Source organism: Propithecus coquereli, unplaced genomic scaffold (genome assembly GCF_000956105.1).
Source record: "Propithecus coquereli isolate 6110/MARCELLA unplaced genomic scaffold, Pcoq_1.0 Scaffold88, whole genome shotgun sequence".
NCBI classification, from domain to species: Eukaryota; Metazoa; Chordata; class Mammalia; order Primates; family Indriidae; genus Propithecus; species Propithecus coquereli.
This window is the reverse complement of record NW_012155062.1, coordinates 6,726,447-6,749,548: the sequence shown is the minus strand read 5'-3', so window position 1 is coordinate 6,749,548 and position 23,102 is coordinate 6,726,447. Positions and strand designations below refer to the sequence as shown.

The 23,102-nt window shown below is 39.5% G+C and overlaps 2 protein-coding genes across 6 annotated transcripts in view; one reads left to right on the top strand and one right to left on the bottom strand.

Annotated features, from left to right (window-relative positions):
- Nucleotides 1-4,743, top strand: part of FHL2 (four and a half LIM domains 2) — a 68,399-nt gene extending 63,656 nt beyond the window's left edge. For all 4 annotated transcript variants that reach the window (XM_012664311.1, XM_012664308.1, XM_012664310.1 and 1 more), the window contains one exon: nt 4,133-4,743. In XM_012664311.1, the coding sequence (XP_012519765.1) occupies nt 4,133-4,284 (152 nt within the window). In that variant the 3' untranslated portion in view covers nt 4,285-4,743. The remainder of the gene's footprint in view (nt 1-4,132) is intronic.
- A 9,018-nt stretch (nt 4,744-13,761) lies between these two features.
- Nucleotides 13,762-22,736, bottom strand: LOC105826348 (chromosome unknown open reading frame, human C2orf49). 2 transcript variants are annotated; one of them, XM_012664307.1, is made up of 5 exons: nt 22,401-22,736; nt 20,422-20,588; nt 16,238-16,364; nt 15,989-16,111; nt 13,764-13,975 (listed from the first exon to the last, which is right to left on the bottom strand). In XM_012664307.1, the coding sequence occupies exons 1-5, from the start codon at nt 22,497-22,499 to the stop codon at nt 13,919-13,921; spliced, it is 573 nt and encodes a 190-aa protein (XP_012519761.1). In that variant the 5' UTR covers nt 22,500-22,736; the 3' UTR covers nt 13,764-13,918. The 2 variants fall into 2 exon arrangements, with proteins under 2 accessions (XP_012519760.1, XP_012519761.1); XM_012664306.1 differs by having other exon boundaries at nt 13,762-13,975; nt 15,989-16,364; nt 22,401-22,525.
- Nucleotides 22,737-23,102: the final 366 nt, after the last annotated feature.

Sequence of the window (23,102 nt, the reverse complement as noted above, 5' to 3'; positions counted from 1 at the left end):
TCTCCATGGTCCACTGCCTACACCTCAGGTAGCTGACACTTCCTCTCCAGCCCACCTGATCACTGGAAACCATACAGCCAGTTCTCAAGGTTACTGTTTCTTCTTTGGGTTGGATTATCTGCAAAACTGCAGTCTAAGAGTGACTGCGCATAAGCACAATGAAACTGGCATTTTCAGGCTTCGCAGCTGTGCTATGTTCTTAGAAGTGCTCCATAGCATCTTAGTAGGACTTTCTGCCACAAGGCCATAGCTGTATGAGGGCAGAGGGTGTGTTCTAAGTTGCTTTTTCATATTGAATCCCCCAGAGAGTTTGGCCAAGTGAGAGCCCACAATCTAGTTGGCTGGTAGACCAGGCACTGGACTAAACTACTGAACATGCCAAAGAAATTCAGTGGCTTCAGACTAAAGTCCTTTAAGTGGTCACCACATATTGCTGCATCCGTCAGCGACTGGGTGGGGAGAGAAAAGTGTGAGTAATCTGTAATGTCACAGGAGGGGTTCTGTGATGTGGGATTTCTAACCTTGTTGCATTCAGCTGACCAGTTCATCCCTATGGAAGGAAGATAGCAGACACATGACATATACAGTGGCCTGGCCACATGTAACCATGCAAGCACGTTTATACACCTATGTGCTTGTCCTTAACTTTCTTTTCTTTAGGCCTAGAACCAGCTTCACCTAACTCAGCTAACTCACCTTCCCAGGTCACTAAAACAATCCTCTGGTGTATAATCCAGAGCTTATTAAATTTCCACATGAAACTAAAATATAAAGAAAAGAAATCATAGCATTTAAATTTCCCTATGTTAAAACATCTGTTTCTGGTCACTTATATACCATTTAGGGGGGAAAAAATGCAATCTTTTACCATAACATGTTCATCTTTAATGCTGTTTTCACAGTAATTTCTGTTGAGGTAAATGTTATAATTAAGCTTTATAAAATGATATGATCTACACAAAACCACTTTTAAATGTAAAGTATTAGATATGGATGTTAATTGTAATTATTATAGCACTGAAAAGAAAAAACACTAGAAAAAGAAGAATAAAAAACTTTCATCTCAAACAGGAGAGTTAATTCTCTGAAAAGCAGAGACCAATGTTCAGGAACTTACAGAGGAACTTTGAAATTGCAGCTGAGATGTACTTTTACCACATTTCCAAACAATTTGTACAAGATTGAGAGTTTAGATTAAGTTTATCACAGATCCTTACTACTTTTCCTCCTTAATAAAATTTAAGTTATTTTTGTAAATAAATTGAAGTTATTTTTCAGCTTTTTATGTGCAGTGATGTTTAATTCACATATAAATATAGTTGGTCTTCATTATCGCCACAGTGTGAATTTGCGAAGTCACCTACTTGCTAAAATTCATTTGTAACCCCCAAATCGGTACTCAGTGCTTTCATGGTCATCCACAGACACGTATAGACCAGTGACACACTGGAATTGTTCGATGCACACATTCCCAATCAAACACAGTGACACTCTGCCTTCTTGTGTCAACTCTCATACTGGAAATAAATGTCCTTTTCACTGTCTACTTAGTGACACATTTTTTGCATTTTTGTGATTTTTGTTGGCTCTTTAATTTTTGTTCTGCTCTTTAACATGGCCCCTGAGCAAAGTTCTGTCTAGCATCCCTAAGTACAAGAGGCTGTGATGTGACTTAACAGAGAAAATACATGTTAGATAAGCTTCATTCAAGCATGATTATAGTGCTGTTGGCCATTAATTCAATGCAAATGGATCGACAATATATGTTAAATAAGGTCTTTAAACAGAAACACACAGAAAGCAACATTTTGCATTGATGGGTTGATGAAAATGTTGTGACCAGAGGCTTGTAGGAACCTAACCCCATTTTTCTCTTAGGAGCAATGGTTCAGTATTTGCTAATTCAGTGTTCATGGGGACATTATGAAACATAACTACCAGAAAAACCGGAATTGACAGTATATGCATCTTCACTTTAAGAGGATTCATTCCCTTAGGGCTGCCTTTGGCTCTCATTTCCATCATTTGTCCCATTTGCTGGCATTTCAGGGCAAAAGTGGAGCTTCTATAAAGAGACTTTCAACCTGGGACAGCTGCCCTGCACAGCCCCTGTACCTAACTTCCTTCTTCCTCCCCCTGCCAATGCTCCTCCTTGCTCCAACTCTGCACGGTAGCAGGACTTATGAGAAGTGAGGAGAAGGAGAGACATGGAGTAGTAGACATGCCAGGGCACGCTAGCAGCTCTGTCTTACCTTTTCAGCTAACTCACATTGATGAACATGCTGAGAAGAAAAACAACCTAACCCTCTGACAGCCCCTGGCCCTAAAACAAATGAAAATGTCACCTAAACCACTAGTTTTCAAACGTGTCTGCATATTGGAAATGGAGGAGCAATGAAAATGACTGATGCCTAGGTTGTGACTTAATTGATAATGAGCTTTGACCTAGGTATTGCAATTTTTAAAACCTTCCCAGATAACTGAGATATGCAGAAAAGTTAGAACCACTGGTCTAAACCACTGGTTGGGTTCTGTTGCAGGGCCAGGGCATTGGGCAGTGAGGTCTACAGGTCTGTCACAGCTCTCAGTGGTCTAGAATTAGTAAAGGTAATCGATATTCTCGTAACATTCGTTGTTCCATGTAACTTTTTATTTTCTGAGACAGTCGCTCTGTTGCCTGGGCTAGAGTGCCGTGGCGTCAGCCTAGCTCACAGCAACCTCAAACTCCTGGGCTCAAGCGATCCTCCTGCCTCAGCCTTCTGAGTAGCTGGGACTACAGGTGCACACCACCACACCTGGCTAATTTTTTTCTATTTTTTTAGTAGAGACGGGGTCTTGCTCTTGCTCAGCTGGTCTCAAACCCCTAACCTCAAGTGATCCTCCCACCTCAGCCTCCCAGAGTAACAGGATTACAGGCGTGAGCCACCGCGCCCATCCCTCTGTATAACGTTTTTTTTAAAGCTGTAAGATGTTTAGGAAAAGAGTTGAAAAGTTTTGCCAGTACATACTCTGGTAGCAGAGGCAGTGTGGTATTAGAAGCGGCACAAGAACTGGCATTACAATACCTGGGTTCAAGTCCCAGCCCTGTCACTAACTTGCTGAGGAGGAGTCATTCTAAGGTCTTCCCATGTGCAAGGATCTAATGCCCAACATCAGCCTAGAGTCTAATTAAGTCACAGTAGGAACTGTTTGGAGAATTACAGACTCCTCATGTAAGTCTGAGACTTCAGACAATTAGAACTGGAGTAGTCAGTGTGGTTACTTTGCTTTTAATATGGTCGATGAAAACCATTTCTGGAAAGAACTCTTTGTAATTGGAATCCATGGCTTTCACCCAGGATCAATTGTAACTCTGAAATAAGCCGATATATTTGATTCTATTTTATTTCAGGTGGTCAAGTGCAGTACAAACCAACTATATTATATTTGGTGGGAAGTAGTCATCAAACACAAGTCGAGCAGTTTGAATGAGTTGAAATGAGTTACTTTTCTTGTTTAGAAATGTAAGGTGGCTTTGGCCACTGCCTCCACATCTGCATAGTCTGCTCCCACCCGTGTTAACAGCTCCCCCTTCCACCACTGCACTCCCCTCACTGAGCCCCTCACTCTCGTCCAAATCTACCAGCTAAGTTCATGTTTCTAGGGTGGGTCCCAGGATCTGGAAGAACGTCCCTCCATTCCTTCCCCACCCACACATCACTCTTTTGTGAGGCCTTTCCTGGCCATCCCGGAGAGAATTAACCTTTTCCTCTTCTGCACTACATTCACTAAAGCACAAAATGTTTGAGCACCAGACATGAGGCACCCAGTGAAGGCACAAGAGAAACCTGCTCCCTGTTCTCATGGAAAAACATACAATAAACAAATACACACGATCGGCACTTCGATAGCATTTATCACATTGTTTTGGAGCCAGTTTATGTATCTCTTTCTTCTGACACTTATGAGCGCCTCGAGGTTGTGCACAGTATCTGGTTTATATATGAATTCTCTGCACCAGTCACTAGATCTGTATATCGCAATCGAAACTTTGAAATGGATCAAAAAGAATTCCTTTTTCAGTCTCAGGTGCATGATCCTAACTAGTTCATACTCCCTTTCTTCATCCAGTATTTTTTTTCTCTGTTAACAGGACTTGGTGGCACAAAGTACATCTCCTTTGAGGAACGGCAGTGGCACAACGATTGCTTTAACTGTAAGAAGTGCTCCCTCTCGTTGGTGGGGCGAGGCTTCCTCACAGAAAGGGACGACATCTTGTGCCCTGACTGTGGGAAAGATATCTGAAGTCAACACAGAGAAATTACTGCTTGTGATCTAATACACAGATTTATATATTTTCTTTCTTAGCCAAGCAATAGTGTTCTGGGGTTTCCACCAGCCACGCCAAGACTTTCCTCTTGCTTCTCAGCGATATTCATGTTTGTATAAACTCTTTAGTCCTCTGTACTAGTTCAGTCCCAGGGAAGGAGAAAAGCCTTATGTAAATCCTGGGTGGGAAGATGGTTTGGGATTTTTGTAATCAAGTAAGGCAAATCCAAATGTAAAAATCCTTTTGAATGATGTCTTTATATATGGATCTTTCTCTCACTGCGTATTTAATTTTTAAGTGCAATTAACATATGTCACAAACTTGAAAGTTTTCCTAACTATATAAGGCAATGAAGAGTTGGTATTTACAGTTCTGCAACTTCCTGTCATGTCAAGCCTAAGATTATGTGACTTACAATAAAGTTATTCAGAACACAATCTTTTGCCAGGCACAGAGTGTGAAATAATGATTAAACATTGAGGTTCTGAGTCTGAGTGACACTTTATTGCATGGCCCAGTGATCACTGTATGAAGTGTGAGATCTGATGGCCTGGAGCAGTGTTACCTGAAATTGCATCGCACCCTTTATTTAAAGGAAGCCTGCAGTCAGCACCACATATCTCTGCCTTGCTACCTTCTCTCTTTCCCCTGCCCCCCTTTCGGAATGTAATGCTCTACATTCGATGCAGTCACACAAGCTCCAGAATATGAACAGCAGAATGTGAGGCTGATGACAGCGAAGCCAATTTTCAGGTCACTTTTCTTGACAGAGCTTATCAGCGCTGTTCCATTATCATACATCGGTATCTTATCCTGACCTGCCTTCTCTTCCATAAAGGGAAGGATTGTAAAAAGACACAAGCCACTTGAGGCCAGAGACAACATCTTGTTCATCTTTATATTCTCAACACCCTAGCAACTGAGGGCATACTGGATGCCTTCAGTGTTTCTGAAAAGAAAAGAAAGATAGTAAAGAGAGTCACTGCTGTAAAAATAATACTCTGAGCCCCTAGTTTGGTAGTGGTCTGTAAAATAATCTTGGAGAGCACAGTATACAATTGGGAAGCACTGAGCCAATTTGTGGGATAGAGCATTGCACAGTTCTCTTGAGAACTGTAGCATAAATGACCTTTTACCCTTAGCTTTCTTAGACAATGCAGCATGATAAAATAATACACCGTGCAACAGAAAAACTCAGTGGAAATCAAGTCTGATCTATGCTGAGCATATGTGAAATCAGTTTTTTAATCTCGGTGATAGTCACTGTTAGAAATGTTGATAATGTCTGAGATGGGTCTTCTGGATTTATCATTGACTTGAAGTTTTGCTTAAAAAGAATAACTCCATGCCTTGTTAGTTGTTTCACCATTTTCTACTTCATAATGTAAATGTAAAAGCACTCCAGATTTCATTTTAGAATACTTTACCTGTGTCCCTCATTAAAACCACAGACACACGAGACTTGCTCAATCTTAAATTACCCAACCTAAAATTAATGCTCAGGGGGGAATTCCACTTCCAGTAAGTAGCTCCAACTGGACTAATCCTCCCTCAAATAACAATCATTCTGCACAAAGTATTTTTTAAATTTTTGAAAACATTGGATTATGATCCAAAGCAGGCAGAATACATTGGAGGAGAGTGGACACTTGGAAGAAAAGAAGGGTACTGGGTGATTTTCCCATTTTGGCCTTTTATCCAAGGGCAGGCTCCAGCAGGGCGGTTTCCTATAAGGAAACCTGCAGTCTTACTGACTTGAAGAACCAGAGGCCAGAGTCTGGGACGAACAGCCTGTGGAAAGTAAGGGAGAGAAATCCTGGAAAGGAGAGCCCCAAGTTCTTTGCATGAACTCCCTACAAATTTCTGATTGACAACTGAACTGCTTAGATGCAGGCCACATTCTAAGCAGCCCGGACTCTCCAAGCAGCCTGGCCATGGCTAAAAGCACAGACTGATGGGACTTTAGGAATGGTGGTGTGTAGAGCTCAACTGACCCTCTTCCTGTTGAAGAAAATTACATATATATTGATATAAACCAAAGTCTCTGAAAATTTCCCCAAAGGCATACAACAGATAAACATTCATTCAGGAAAATCTATTAATACTAAATCTTAGCACGAACAGTGAACGTCTATGGCGTTTGAGCCACAGCCTCATGCCCCAACATCATGTGACAAGCTCTACTCTGGGCAGGTATAGCCAAGAAAGTAAGAACTCCTTCCCCTCCAGCTACTTGTCTAGGGTTCTGCCCCAGGTGTGACAGGCCAAAAAACCTGGGGCTCCAATTGCCCTGGCCTGCTCATAGTGTGGAGGTTCCACTCTGGGAGGGGTAAACTGGAGCTACCAACCACTCGCACAAACACATATATGCATTTTCACTGAACTGTGTAAGTTAACAATTTTTAACTTTACAGTATTTTATTTTACCTCAATAAAAATTTAAAATATTTTTAAATATGTTTGTTACACTTTTATAGTTTCCTGTACTGGCTAGTTATTTTCAAGCTTGTCTTTTTTTCTTTAAACATAGCAAGCCAATTTGTTTGATCTTTACTTGATTATTACAACATATGAAAACTCTGGGGGCCAGTCTCTACTGCCTGATGTTCTGCTGCAGCCCACGCTGGTCCGTTGTTTCTGTGTATGCTAGCGCAACTCTGACTCGTGTTAATCATAGCCTTTAAAGTTACTTGTGGGTGTCTGTTGAGGCTTAGAATGAGGATGTCTTCCTGTGGAGATGGCTGCCATTGCCTCTGCCAGCGCCTGCCCACCACCAGAATAGAGGGGCAATCTGGGACCCAAGTCATTTCCTGATTACTTTTACCATCCTGGGGGGGGGTGTATTTAGAACCTGAACATGTAGTAGATACCTTATAACTGTTGAATGGATGAGATGTTTGTCCAGAGATTTTTTGTTTAAGAAAATAGAGATAAGTTGATAAGACATTCTCTTTTTCATTAAAATGAAAAAACTGCAAACTCTTTTACATGATATGACTTAAGTAACACTGGAAATGAATCTATAAGACTAAAGGCAAAAGGAATTATACATAATCACTATGTTCTAGTTGACAAAGTTGTTTCCCACATGAGTACAGGTTAACAATTCTGCAACTTCTGTACGAGTGTACTAGAACTGAACAATTAAGTAAATAAATGGATGGTGACTGGTGGTAGCCATGTTTCTCACTGTTCAAATCAGAGGTTGCAGACAAGCAAGTGAAGAAGTCTAGAAGGATTAGTATGGTAAGGGATTAGAGTTGCAGACATCAGTATGAACTCATGTTTAACTTATTAGAGATACAGATGGTTACATAAAGAAATATATATATACGTGTGTATTTACACACACACACACACACACAATGGTTAACATACATATACATATTTACTTGCTCTGTCAGTTGAGAAGGCCTACAAGGAATGACACTCTAGTAGCAATGAGTACACCTACTGCCCAGATCTTGGTTTTTAATGCCCTTCTCCAATAAAACGAGCCAAGGCTCTTTAGAGAAATGGCTAATTCTATAACTTGGGCAAGAAATATACAAAATGAACCTGGAGCATCTTATAGTGCCAGGAAGTTAGGTTATACCCAAAAGAAAACAAAATGATGGGGTAAGTCAAAGGGAAATAGGAACCACTGAAAGAGCTTTCAAAGGCAAAAGCTAGAACAATTTGAGCCAAAAAAAAAAAGAAAATTAGATTTTAACTCAAAGTATCCATGAATCATACTAAGTCAGATAAACAAATTAATGGAATTAATGGAATACACAAATCTCCTGTGCAGAATTCCAATAATTTATGTATGTGGCCCACAAGGTACAGCATAACTCCCTACTCCTTAAGTCACTTCCTTCCAAAGAGCACAGTATGAAAAGCAGGAAGAGTAACTTTATAGTGAAGAAACCTGACAAAAACTTCAGCCAGAGGACCCAGGTTACCCTCAAAAGTGATATATCAGGCCAGGCACAGTGGCTCATGCCTGTAATCCTAGCACTCTGGGAGGCCAAGGTGGGAGGATTGCTTGAGCTCAGGAATTTGAGACCAGCCTCAGCAAGAGTGAGACCCTGTCTCTACTAAAACTAGAAAAATTAGCTGGGTATCCTGGTGAGCGCCTGTAGTCCCAGCTACTCAGGAGGCTGAGGCAAGAGGATTGTTTGAGCTTAGGAGTTTGAGGTTGCTGTGAGCTACCATGCCACTCTACCCAGGGTGACAAAGCAAAACTGTCTCAAAAAAAAAAAAAAAAGTGATACGTTGTACAGTATGTGTCCTCAAAATAATGTGATGAAAATGGCAATTTACCTATGTGGGTTTCCCCCAAAAACCCAAAGCTCCAATCTAATCATGAGAAAAACATTAGAAAAATCCCAATTGAGAGACATTCTCCAAAATACCTGACCAGTACTCCTCAAAACGATCAAGGTCATCAAAAACAAGGAAAGTCTGAGAAAATATCACAACCAAAAGGAGTCTAAGGAGAATTGATAACGAAATGTTAATAATGTGGTATCCTGGTAGGGTCCTGGTTCAGAAGAAGGATATTAGGTAAAAACTAAGGAAATCTGAATAAAGTATGGACTTTAGTATTTGGACAATGTACCATACTAATGTATGGAAATAGAGAAACTGGGTATGAGGTACATGAAAACGCTGTACTATCACAGCAATTTTTCCATAAATACAAAACTGTTCTAAAAACTTTATTTTTAAAAAGTCTATTTTAAAAAAATTATATAGCAAGGAACAATAGATGTAAAAGAAAGCTTAGATATGGTGTTTTTAAATTTATGAAAAATATTTTTCCTTCACCATAACTAGTATTCTATAGTCTCCTAAGCATCTGTTTGTCAAAGAAATAAATACTTTAATTCAAATTATTTACCCAAGACTAAAAAACAAAACTTGGATACTTTTACTATAGGAAAAAAAGATGTTTAGCGCTATGATATACTTATGTAACTAGTCTTATTTTTGACTAAACTGAATGCTTGGTTAAGTCTGAAAAGAGTTAGCAGCTTCCAATCCAAAGAATCAAATCCAAAGTCCTTACCACTGAGTCTTACATAATCTGGCTCCTGCCTAACTTCTTTGACTTCATTTTAAACTACCCTCATCCCTATGTGGATTTACTTGAGCCACACCAGTCTTTCTGTTCTAAAAACCTATTAAGCCTTAGGGCTTTCAGATTTTGCTCGTCTGTCACATGTTATGTACTCCTCGGTAGCAAACTACCCCCAACACTTACAATCCCCATCTTACTCACGATTCTGAGAGTCAGCAACGTGGACTGATCTCACCTGGGACATTCATGCAGGTCTGGTCACCTGGCACTTAGACTGGGGATGGGTGACTAGTGGTCACATGTGTGACAGTGCTGGTTGTCGGCTGAGCCACATATTTCCAGGGGGCAAGCCTGGGCTCTTTCACATGGCTGCAGCACAGGTCCAAGGAAATAGAAGCATTCACTGGACCAAAGCAAGTTACAAGGCCGGTCTATACACAAGTGGTGGGAAACAGATTCCACTCCTCATGGGAGGAGCAAAACAGAAAATGTAGCCATCTAAAATCGACCACATGTAGGATGCTTTTCCCGAAAGCTTTCCATAGCTGTCCTTTAGTCATTCTCCCTTCAAAATGTGATCTTTTCAGAGGCCTTTCCTAACCACTATGTTTAAAGTACCTCTTTACCTTCCTCATTGTTCACCAATTTATGATCCTGTTTTATTTTCTATCACAACAATTACCCATTGTTATTCATTCTTCACTTGTCTGTCTTCTCTATGGGAGCAGAAACTTAATCTGCCTTGTTCACTCCCAAGAGCTAGAATAGTAGGCACTGAACAGATAGATAGGCAATTCACATCTTTATTTTTTATTTCACAATAAGGAAGATAACCAAGTTATTGAACAATTGAAAGAATAAAGCACTTCAGTTAGTAAAATGTACCTTAGTAAAAATAATCTAAATGGAAGATATTTTTTACTTCTTCCGTCCAGACAAAAAAAATGAAGGATCTACTTTTTAAGTTCAAAGTAGAAAGTTACCCGAGCCTTTTCCAAACTAGTTAATTTAGGGCTTCAGTCTACAAATATAATAACATTAAGATACCAGTTTAGAAACTTTTTTTTTTTTTTTTCAGATCATCCCAAACACAAATAATCTCTCAACTGAATCTCTGGTTTATCTCATTTTGTTAAGAGCTTATTACATGGGAAGGTTCAGGGACTTCTGTTTCCATCCCTCAAAAGCATAGTGGGCAGGCAGCATGTCAGCCTCTGTAGCACCAAACACTCAAAACACCAGACCACTCTAGCCATCCTACCATCACAGCAGGGGCCCCAAAAACGTGGCTGGACTATTTGTATCATGCCTAATCTCAATCAATCCAGGTAGAGAAGGTTGTACTATATAAACACTACTTCCTAATACAGTTTACTCGAATAAAAACAGATCAAGTTATTACAGAGTATTTTTACATTTTATTTTTTTATGAATGACAGACCTACTCGAGATGATTTTATTCAGTTTATTTAAATAAGGATAAGGCTACTTAAAAGACTTTTTACAAAAATTTACATTACAAGGTTAAACTTTTCTGTACTGAATTACAAAACCTGCACAAGCATTTAATAAAAGAGCACACTTATAAACATTTTGACCATGTTGTATAGCCTCTAAAAATTACTGAAGTTCAACAGTAGTAAATAGAGGAAGCTCTTACATATATATATGATTTAATCTACTGGCAGTTTTACTTAATGTAAGTTTTTAAAAGGTCACATTGCTATTGAATGAGTCTCTAGATCAGTTTTAGAATCTTCTCTCAAAACTTAACCAAAATATTACTTCAAATAATAATCCCAATTCTGAAATATTTTAATATTAGCAAATATATTATGGCCTCATAGTAGTAGTTGAACCAACTTTCCAAAGTGCCTGGTAGCTGTCTACATCAATAAGGCTATTTTGGAAAACTGTACAGTCTTTACAGCCATTGAGAAATAATTTAGTGCCCTGATGCTGCAGGGTCTTGAAGCTTTCCAGAATTCACAAAGCAGTCTATGATCCCTCATATGTAAGAGGACTGGGGGTCAGCCTATTTTCACCTCTCAGTGAAGGAGTAGGGCCAAGTGAAATGACTTGCAAAGCTAAGCCTGAAGCTTAGGATCTACAGAAATGAGGAAGGAGAATGGAAGTATAGGGAAAGGGGAAAAAGGAAAACAGGGAACAATGAAGGAGAGGAAGAAAAGAACAAGGAAGGACCAGGTGGTAGGAAGAACATGGTAGGAAGTGGTAAAGTGCCTATAACAGTACCTTACAAAGCCACCCACTGACTCTAATGCCATTCATTTGCCTGCCCCCAAAATAAGAAAAGCTGACTTTACTGGAATATAGAATCAAGAGCAACAATATTAACCCATGTTAGTGAGTAAAGGGTACTTTAAAGGGTATTCTAAAGTTGTTTGCCATTCAAATCAAGTTTTTCTAATCTTTCAAGCAAACTAAAACAATACTCCAAAACATAAGACTCCCAGTGCCGCTGCTCCAGATCCCCATCATTCAGCATGCTTTTATTTATTATGCAGAGAAAGACATATCAGACAAGCTGTATCCATATACCTTCAGAAGGCACAGCGCTCTAAGGTGGGGAAATTATGTAATACATGGTACGTGGTTCAGCGCTTCTCCATATTTCAAACTCAAAATAGCTCAATAATATGCTGCTATATGAGCATTGATTCTGAATGTTCATAATATAAACTTCAATTTGAAGCAACAATGTTACACAGTTCAGCTGTTATTACCAACCTACTCTGTAAGTTAAATATACAAATTAAAAATTAATTTCACTGAGTAACTAAAAATAAGTTCCCAATGACTTAAAATCGTCAAATGGCTAACTCTCTCTCAACCAAGAGAGAAATGCAGATGGAAGCAGAGGGGACAACTGAATATAAAATATAATTTGTCATTCTACCCTAAAATCTGCACTTTTTAAATCTCCCTTTACATACATTTACGTATAGGATCAAAGTTGCCCACCAACAATACTACATATATCAGCCCTGCAGATAACTATATATTTAACAATTTACTATAACTAACAATTTATGCAATGCTTAGTATGTATCAATTTTGTCTTATGCATACAAATTTAGAGTCTGAAATAAAGGCAAAATGGCTGAAAAACTACAGGGTTAAAGTCTTAGTACAGTACTTACCTGCAAGGCTGAATTAATTTTTTGGAAGGCTATTCAATAGCTGAACTAAAACGTTTGTTTTAACAAATCAAAAGAGGTATAAGACTCCTCTAAAACATACTGAAAAAGGCAAATCCTCATTTGAAGATCGATCATACAAGGAAAAAAGTATAAAGTATCCTTTGCTCTTGGTTAGAGATACATAGCAGAAAAACAGAAACTAGGACTTATGTATATAAGGTAAACTCTACTTTCCCAATGACTTCCATTATACAACTAGAGTAATAATACCACCTGAACAAAAATAAACAAAAAACCTTACTAAATAATCCTATGTGGGACAGCCCTGTGGGCAGCTGTCCATATTACACCTGTAGGGAGCCTCACCTACGCCAGGAGTCCATTTTCCTATGCGTGCACTCTATAGTGACTACTGACTCCAGTAGCTCTTTAACTGCTGACTCCAGATGACACTGATTTTCCCCCTCACTGCTATACTTCCTGGACTCTCATAAGTTCTAGAATACTATCACCCTCCACCCCATTCTTTCAATTTGCTGCCATCAGGTACCACCTCTAACATGATTACTCAGCCTTAAGATTTTTAAATCAACTTCATTCTGAAAAGATTAAGCTCCCAGGAGGGAGTAACAGCCAAACTCACAGAGCGAGATCACAGACTGCTCATGAAACGAGTATGTTGGACTGCTGCATGACAAGAATATTCTAAAGGAGGGACCAGGTGCAGGACTGACCAGTCAACTCTTAATATATATCAATTCCATTATGATTTCAAGAGAAGGAGCAATAGCAAACGCTGATTTCCCATTTGCTTTTTATGGGAAGAGCAATGTAAGCAATTAATGAATAGCAATTTTATCTGTATATCCTGAATAGTTTCCCCGCAGTACTATAAAGATGCTTTTTTTGGTGATCCTTTGAGGATGAATGTGGCAATATTTACTAAAATACTGTGATAAACTGTTATATGCTTCTGCTGGTAAATTAATAAAAATAGCAAACTAGTAAAATATTGGAGCTTTTAAAAAGAAATCTGAAGACTCTGAAAGAAGCTAATGAGAGTAATTCTTAAAATTCATCAGATGCTTTATACCAGACTTGCAGCTAATGATTTGACTAGGGTCAATAGAAATGACATATACTAAGCTATTAGTTTAAAAAGAAATTCTTTCCTAATCAGAGCATGACAGGCAAGAATTTTAAAAAAGAAAAGAAGGGAGGAAGGGAGGGAAGGAAAAGAAAGCCTTTATTTTCCTGAACCTATTTTTAAACCTCTTAAGAAAATTCCACAATAATCAGGATCTCTGTAAATACTGTCAAGATATATGAACTTGTTTGAAAAACTACAGTTACAGTTATATTTACATTTTTGGAAACTTTCCTTCATGGCCAAGTGACATGTTGTATCTTTCTCTTTGCTTCTGGGGGTTTCAGGTTATTCTGAAAGACATGAACAGAAATCAATTTATACTTGCAGAAATGTCAGAGAATAACTAAAATGAACACTTTAAACAACCAAGGTTTACTACTGATATACTAATGAAAGATCACTGCTGCCATCTGGTGGGAATATATTTTAGGAGATTAGATGGGGGAAAAAAAGCTTCCCCTGGCTCCGATTTTTCTAGCTCTGTGGTTCTCAAATGTTTGCACATTAGAATAATCCAGAGCACATAAAAACATGCCCAGGCCTGGGCCTTATCCCAAAACCAATTAAACCAGAATTCAAAGAAGGTAGAGGGATGAGGCTCTGACTTCCCTTTGTTTTGGAAGCTCCTCAAGTGATCTTAACAAGCACAGTTGAAAACCACTGACTGCTCCAGATCTGCTTCCTCCCTGCCTAGCCCATCTCCTCCCTAAACTTCACAATCCAAAGTCGGTGGGAAATGTTAACAATACGAGAAAAGATTTTACCTATTTATAAACACACACACACATATAGATACATATATCTCACACCTCTGAAAGATATATTTATTTGGATAGAGAAATGCTGTTTAAGAGCCTCAAAAAAAAATCCTCAAGGCTCACTCCTTATTGCAATATTTGAGATGTGGCTTATTCTTCCAACTCTTATCTCACACCTTCCTCCTCTCTCCTACAAAGGCGGCTGAAAAAATTATGAAAGCAGTATGGTCTCATAAGTGCGTGCCCTGGGATCAAACAAGCCCAAATTCAAACTGTAGTCTGGTCACTCACTAACTCTGGAATCCTGGACAAGTTTATTGAAACTTGATAAGCTTATGCTTTCCTCATATGTGAAATGGGAAAAACAAGAATGCCTACTCCATAGGGTTGCTGAAAGGATTCAATGAAAAGTAAAGAACTCATGGCTGGTCAAGTGGCTTTATTTTTCCAGGATCTACTATTTTAGAATGTTTGAACTCCTCTGAGTTTTGATCCTTTGACTCACAATTAGAAGATGATAATAAAGCCAAAGTATACTACAGGTAAATTGGCTATAAAACTCCTAGGTATTTAAAAGTAAAATCACTTTTCTGAGGAGCCTAGGGGAAGGATCAAACACATATATTATATGTAGATTACATACATTAATATGAATATAAAATCATCTCACAAACGGTAAATTGTGTTACTGTACCAAAGCTGCCGACCTATGAACTCCAAGTTTCCAAATGGTTCAATATAGCAGAGCACAACATAGTAGATTCCCCCAAACTTTCTCTATTCCTCCAAAGCCAAGTACATTTCAGGGAGTGGGGAGGCAAGTGGTAAATCTTAAAAAGATTCTGGTGTGGTTGTAAGGTAAACCCAGATGTACTTAAGGTCAAGCCCCAAATGCTATTAATGTGTGAGCCTGGACAAATTACTTAACATTCTGAGCCTCGCTAATAAAGGAAAACTCTTTTAATTCCAAGACAGTTAAAGGAGCTAAATGAGAAAAATCTAGGAAAAGTATGTAACAGACTGTCTCTCTTTACACATTTTAAGCAGAAATAAATTGAGTCCACTTTTTTTTGTTTTTGAGACAGGGTCTCACTCTGTTGCCTGACCTAGACTGAAGTGGCATCATGATAGCTCACCAAAACCTCAAACTCCTAGGCTCAAGTGATCCTCTTGCCTTTGCCTCTGAGTAGCTGGGACTATAGGTGAGTGCCACCACACCTGACTAATTTTTTTATTTTTTCTAGTAGAGATGGGGTCTTGCTATGTTGTTCAGGCTGATCTCAAACTCCTGGCCTGAAGTGATCCTCCCACCATGACCTCTCAAAGTGCAAGGATTACAGGTGTGAGTGCACTTTTAAAAACATTAATCATCATGGATTTTAAAATTCCAGGGTTCAAGCAAACAAGTAAGGAGAAATAAAAATCAGACAGACCATTAAAGGGTTCAAGAACAGCATACAACACAGCTGACCCACCTTGGGCTGAGGTAGACTGCTCAGGTTTCATTCACACCACTACTAGCATGGAAAGCATCCCCATACTTACCATGGCCTCTGCTTCTTCTTTAGGAGCAACTCGCTTTAACTTCACTGGAGTAGTTCCAACAGGGGACAAAGGTGGTGACTTCACAGAGCCCAAAGGACTTTTCCTATGCGTTAAGTCATGGTTCTGTTTAGTGTCATTATTATTGTGTTCCGTTTTATTGTTCATAGGCAAATTGGAAGACAAAATTAGGGGTGAAACACTTGGAGAGGAATTTGATAATTTTCGAAAGGCATTACTGGTAAAGCTTGCCTGAGGGGGAGGCTTGAGTCGATCATTATCTCCGTTCTCTGTCTTTTTCACTTTTATGCTTGTACTTGTTGAACTTCCATCAAATACAATGAGGGGTCTTTTCCTTAACCCATCTACAGTGCTACTCCTGAAATCAAAGAGAGGCACTCTTGAAAAAGACCATCTGGAATGGAAAACCAGTTCACTGGAATTCAACGTTAAAACAAACAATAACCAAAAAGATTTATTGATATGACTACTTTAAGTAGGACTACTGGAAATGAAATTTTCATGTTCACTCTAAATGAAAGAATCTCCTAGTGCTTTATTTCAAAGTTTAAAATATTTATGTAAAAAAATTTTAAAGCTAGCTTTAATATATATACAAGATATAGTTATTTTTTTTAAGATATAGTTATTTTTAAGACATCAATTAACCATTTAGCCCTACAATTTAAAACAGGATTTCCTAGTTAAAAAAAAAAAACAAACACCAGCTTATTGATAAGGTTATGTTGCCCACATAATCAGTTATTATCTAGAAAGGATAATAAACTAAAACTATACCAAGACTACCACTGTACCAGTCTACAAATAATGAGGCACAACATTCTATTCCATTCACTAAAGGTCTCTAAAGCCGTGGCATATTATAAACTTTTTGTTAACTATTTGTATAATTTTAATTGTAAAATTTGGTGAGTGTCTTCATATTTAGCTTCTGAAAAATCTAATTTCCACTCTTAATGGTAAAGGTAAATATCAAAGCATTCATTTATCATTGTACCTCAAGTTATACCACAGATCTGTTTATGAAAAAAACCTATTAAACATGTTAAAAGAACTTGAAGTAGCCAGTTACTAGGAAGAACACGTTGGCCTTGCCACTCACAGTGTGATCCAAGGACCAGCAGCAAGAGCAGAAGCAGCATCTTGGGAACTTGTAAGAAATGCAGAATCTGAGGCCTCAACCTGAACTCCTGAATCAGAATCTGCATTTTAACCAGATCCCTAGGCAACTAGCCAAACTCACCAATTCTTGGGTCACCACTGAACATCATTTGAAAAATATGCGTACTATATACCCAGTGTCATTGCAGAAGGGAAGAGAGACTGAGAGCAAGGCTCAACAACTTGTGTGAGGTCAATCTGAGATGCAAGAGGCACACTAAAATTTGAGAAGCATCTCCCTATGGATCTGGGCCTAGCTGTGTGACCTGGGGCACATTACAGCACTTCTCTGTATCTTGGTCCCTCCAAAGATAAAATAATAAGTGGTTCAACATTATGAGATGATCTCTTGGATCCTTCCAGTTTTAATGCTCTGATTCAAGAATCAGATCATAAATTTTTAAAACAGAGTCAAAGATCCTTTCTAAGATGATATTGAAGGACTAATAAGGATGGTCATATGAAGTTTGCTTCAAAGGAAAAGTATAACCAGCATTGAAAAGTTTTGCTTACTAAAACAATGTGCCTGAATGTGCTGATCAGGAAGAAAATACTGCCTGAATAAGAGAGCCAAAGAGAAGTAAATTAAAAGGTGTATGTAGCATAATCCATAGATTTAGGAAAGTTAACATGAACAAAGTCTGTACCAATAGGTAACCAACCATCAAGCTTAAAATGATGCTTAATCTGAACTGAAATGTGTTCTTGATCAACTGAGTTCTTCGAGACTGTATGTCTGAATTTATTTTTAAAAAGACAATGAGCACACATGTATTCCTCAACTATTCTTCACGCTTGGGGAATAATCTCAATCATTAGTTTTTCTTTATAACTACAGTTTAAAACTAATTAACTAAGGGCTACGCATTTCCCTTTACTCCTGCTCTCTTACTCTGTCTTCTCCCAGTGTCTCTAGTGCACTGCCTACAACAGTGCCTTACAAACAGAAGGCCCCAAAAAGAAATTAAGTAATTGATCAATAGCACCCACTGTGATATAACAGACACAGAAGAGGTAACTAGCTCACTTAGGGATTTTAGGATACTTTGTCCACATTAACTAACAACACTGAGCAATCAAATATAATTTTCTTGAAAACAAGAAATTCATTTGCTTTTGGTTTTATAAAAAATTTTCTGAAATTTAAAAATTTTAAATAGTATGTCTGAAGCTATTAGATTGGTACAAAAGTAAGTGCAGTTTTAGCACTGCTGGCATTTGCCCTTTAGTATTGGAATATGTTCTTATATAAATGTGTTTATGTTTCATTTTAATGCACATTTCTCGTTTTGTTTTTTTGCTAATTACTTGCTGTTTATTTTATATTTATTTTAGACCATGGAAATGATGTTAGACAAAAAGCAAATTCAACCGATTTTGAGTTCAAAATGGGTTGTAAAGCAGTGGAGACAACTGGCAACATCAACAATGCATTTGGCCCTGGAACTGCTAACAAATATACAGTGCAGTGGTGGTTCAAGAAATTTTGCAAAGGAGAGAAGAGCCTTGACGATGAGGAGTGCAGTGGCAGGCCAAGGGAAGTTGACAAAAATCAATTGAGGGCAATTATCGAAGCTGATCCTCTTACAACTACACAAAACCTTGACCATTCTACAGTCATTCGGCATTTGAAGCAAATTGGAAAGGTGAAAAAGCTCAGCAAGTGGGTGCCTCATGAGCTGACCAAAAATAAAAAAAAAATCATCATTTTGAAGTATCTTCTCTTCTTGTATGCAACAATGAACCATTTCTGGACCGGATCGTGATGTGTGACAAAAAGTGGATATTATACAACAACTGGCGATGACCAGCTCAGTGGTTGGACCAAGAAGCTCCAAAGCACTTCTCAAACCCAAACTTGCACCACAAAAAGGTCATGGTCACCGTCTGGTGGTCTGCTGCCAGTATGATCCACGACAACTTTCTGAATCCTGGAGAAACCATTACATCTGAGAAGTATGCCCAGGAAATCAATGATATGCACTCAAAACTGCAACGCCTGTAGCCTGCATTGGTCAACAGAAAGGGCCCAATTCTTCTCCACAACTCCCTACCGCACATTGCACATCCAATGCTTCAAAGGCTGAATGAATTGGGCTCCAGAGTTTTGCCTCATCTGTCATATTCACCTGACCTCTTGCCAGCCAACTACCACTTCTTTAAGCATCTCGACAACTTTGGGCAGGGAAAACACTGCCGCAACGAGCAGGATGCAAAAAATGCTTTCCAGGAGTTCATCAAATCACGAAGCGTGGATTTTTATGCTACAGGAGTAAACAAACTTATTTCTCATTGACAAAAATGTGTTGACTACAATGGTTCTTATTTTCATTAACAAAGGTGTTTGAGCCATGTTATAATAATTTAAAGTTCATGGGCAAAACCACAATTACTTTCACACAAACCTGAAAAATGACAGGCTCTTCTTTTGTGTATTATTCAAAGACCTTAGAGTCTTACTTGATCCATCTTTTTTTCCCAAAATTCAGCAAATTCTATTGGCTCTACCTCCAAAATACATCCAGACTCCCACTACCAAATTTATTACCTTAGTCAAATCATTGCTTACTTGTACTACAGCACAGCCTCTTAACTGGTTTCCCTGCTTCCACCCTTGCACATTCCTCCCACCCCCATACATATACCTTAAATCACTTCTTAGGACAGCAGTTAGTGTGATGCTGTTAAAATGTACATCTGATGGTGTTACCACTCTGCTCAAAACCCTCAAGTGGCTTCTCATCTCAGAGTAAAGCCAAAGTTCTTACAATGACTTGCAGAGCTTTCCATGACCCGACTATCTCCCTACTCACCACCAATACATCTCTTTCCTCCTATTCTCTCCACTCCAGCCCTGATGGCCACTTTGCTGTTAATGGGGTATGATGGGCACACTTCTGATCCAGGTTCTTGTATTCTGCTTGGAATGCTAGCTTGCTCTCTACTTGCTACAGGTCTCTCTACTGAAATTTCATTTTCTCACTAAGGTCGTTAATGGCCACTTGATGGAAAATTATAATCCCTCTCCCTGTTTAACCTTCCTCCTTAGCATTTTTACTATATAACATACCATATACTTAACTTTTTTATGTTTCTCCTAATGAATGCATGAGCTGAAAATTTTGTCAGTGCCTAGTGCTCAAGAGATAGTTATTGAATGAATAGTTTTTACTTACATTTACTTGGGGAAAAAACAAAAACAGAACTGTTTAGTCATATAAGATAACATGAAAACTAGAACGACTAAAAAGTACCTTTTAGTCTCATTTTTTATTTCATGTTGTTCTCTTTTCTTTTCCATCATTTTCCCCCATCTATTCTTTGGCAAATCCCTCTGAGGCAATGGTATTGCATGCTGGACATAAAGGTCAGTAAGATTGTCTTTGTTTATTCTTACATCATTTTCAACAGCTATGTTCTTCTGTGGAAAAGGAAACAAATAATTTCAAAACATTTTTCATTTTAATAACCACCTTATCCAACATGGTAAAACACTGCTATTTAAGTAACACATTATAAAACCATTTTCACCATCACACATGTGCTTACAACTCCTGTAAGGTACTGCAAGAAGTGGTATTATACATAGGTTAGGCTCTGCAAATATTCATCTTAAAGCTTCATCTTAGAGACAATGGTCACATTTCCTCAGTATGACAAGGACTGCTGTCCACAACTACTCAGCCAACACACCATTTCCAGTAACATCATCATAATCTATAAAGGGGGCTGAAAATGGGGGACTACCTGGGGGAAACAGACTAAAGAAAGCTAACAATGATAATAATTACCACATTCTGCCAATAAGCTAGCTTGAGCACTAGTATCGTGATTAGATCAGTGGGATACAGGTCTCAGTCTCATCCTGTATGCTATTTCCCATGTTTCTCTAATGTAATGTTTCTTAAATTGCAGTTAATTACCAAGATTTTATATAGCACCACAGATGAAACTGCAATCCCCTTACGGATGACAATAGTAGTACATCATTAGAACAACCGGCTCCGCCCCCCCATGTTTTCACTGGTCCTTTCAAGTGGCTTCCAGTTGCTGTCCAACCAGCTCTATCTAAATCACCTCATTCTCCCTCGTTTTCCAATTTGTTCTCAACATCATGGAAAATATATAACATAAGCACAGGAGTAGCCATGGAAACAGAGTTTGGATTTGGGAAGGAGAATGAAAGTTAAGATCATTGGCTCTTCAACTTCAATTCAGAAAGGCTTGGCCGGGCGCGGTGGCTCACGCCTGTAATCCTAGCACTCTGGGAGGCCGAGGCGGAGGATCACTTGAGCTCAGGAGTTGGAGACCAGCTCTGAGCAAGAGCGAGATCCCCGTCTCTACTAAAAATAGAAAGAAATTAATCGGACAACTAAAAATATATAGAAAAAAAAAACTAGCCGGGCATGGTGGCGCATGCCTGTAGTCCCAGCTACTCGGGAGGCTGAGGCAGGAGGATTGCTTGAGCCCAGGAGTGTGAGGTTGCTGTGAGCTAGGCTGACGCCACAGCACTCACTCTAGCCCGGGCAAAAGAGTGAGACTCTGTCTCAAAAACAAACAAACAAACAAAAAAACCCAAGAAAACGTTCAGTAAAATTCTCTATCACTTTAAACAAAACTTATCACTTTTTTCTTTTCTCAATTTTCGCCTATTATCAGAGGCCACACAAGCTGAAAATAACAGCAACATAGAGAGTCAGGAGCCCTGAATCCTGGCTGTACCATTTACAGATGGTGTGACTTCAAACGAGTCACTTCATCTTTCTGGGACTCAGTTTCACCATCTTTAAACGAGGTGAGAAGGTGAAGAATGGACGATTTCTCAGATGCTTTCCAGCTCTGACGGTCCATGATTTCTACACTCCGTATCTATTCTTCTTCATTTCTTCCCCAGTCCCTTCTCTTCCTCAGGCCCTTTCTTACACACAGGCCGTGGGGGGTCGCCTTAGGACTCCTCTTTCCGAGCTATCGAAAACCCAGAGAGGTTAAGTCCTACTTCCCACGAATTCATGATATTTGAAGGACGTCTCTTTTTCGGTCAGGGGGTGAGGGGCGGGAGTTAGGGGACACCTGGCTGGTCTGTGTGTTTGGAGAGTGGTACGACCGGACGGGAGGAATGACGACGACGGGAGTGTCAGTCGTCACCGAGAGCTATTTGGGGTGAGTTCAGGTGCGAGCGCCTCACCCGGGGAGGCCCACCCTTCCGCCCTCCCTCCACTTTGGCGCACCCCACCTGCTCTAGAGTGAGGAGAAGGAACTCCTGAGACAGCAGCTCCGGATGCAGCAGCAGTTCCGAGTCCGTGCAGCTGCGACCGCCCACATCCCCCGCCATCGTCGTCGCCAGGAGACCCCGGCCAGCTACCCACAAGGCTCCGCGAAGGAAGCGTTCCGGAAGTGACGACTATAAGCGGAGACTGAAGTGTATCGTCACTCTGAATGCGCCGCGCGCCGCGCCCCTTGCCCCACTTTTCCCAACTGGGTCGGTTGCCCGGGCCTGCTCCTGTGGCCAAGTGCTCCAGGGGATGGGAGAAGAGATAGGGATGTCAGACGAAGAATCGAATGGCGTGTCAAGTGTTGTAGGAAGAGAAAGGAGCGAAGTTCGCGGATCCGGCTATAATCGGTCGCGCCTCCTGTGACGTCCAGTGGCAGAGGCCAAAGGGATTTCTGGGGCAGCTTCGAGGGAAAGAATCTGGCGCGCGGGGCTCATAGACGTTACTCTAAATATGGCACTTGCGATGTCTGAAATTCTCTTGGTTTTTTTTTTCTTTTTTTAACAATGATTTAAAAAAAAATCTTTTGTCTCTTAATCGGCCTTTTATATAATGTAAGCCCAGTGAGGCCAGAGACTTTATTTAATTAATTCCCAGTAACGCGACGCCTTGGACCTGTATTCAAGTATTTGTTCCCTGAAATAATACTCTGAATTACCCTGCTC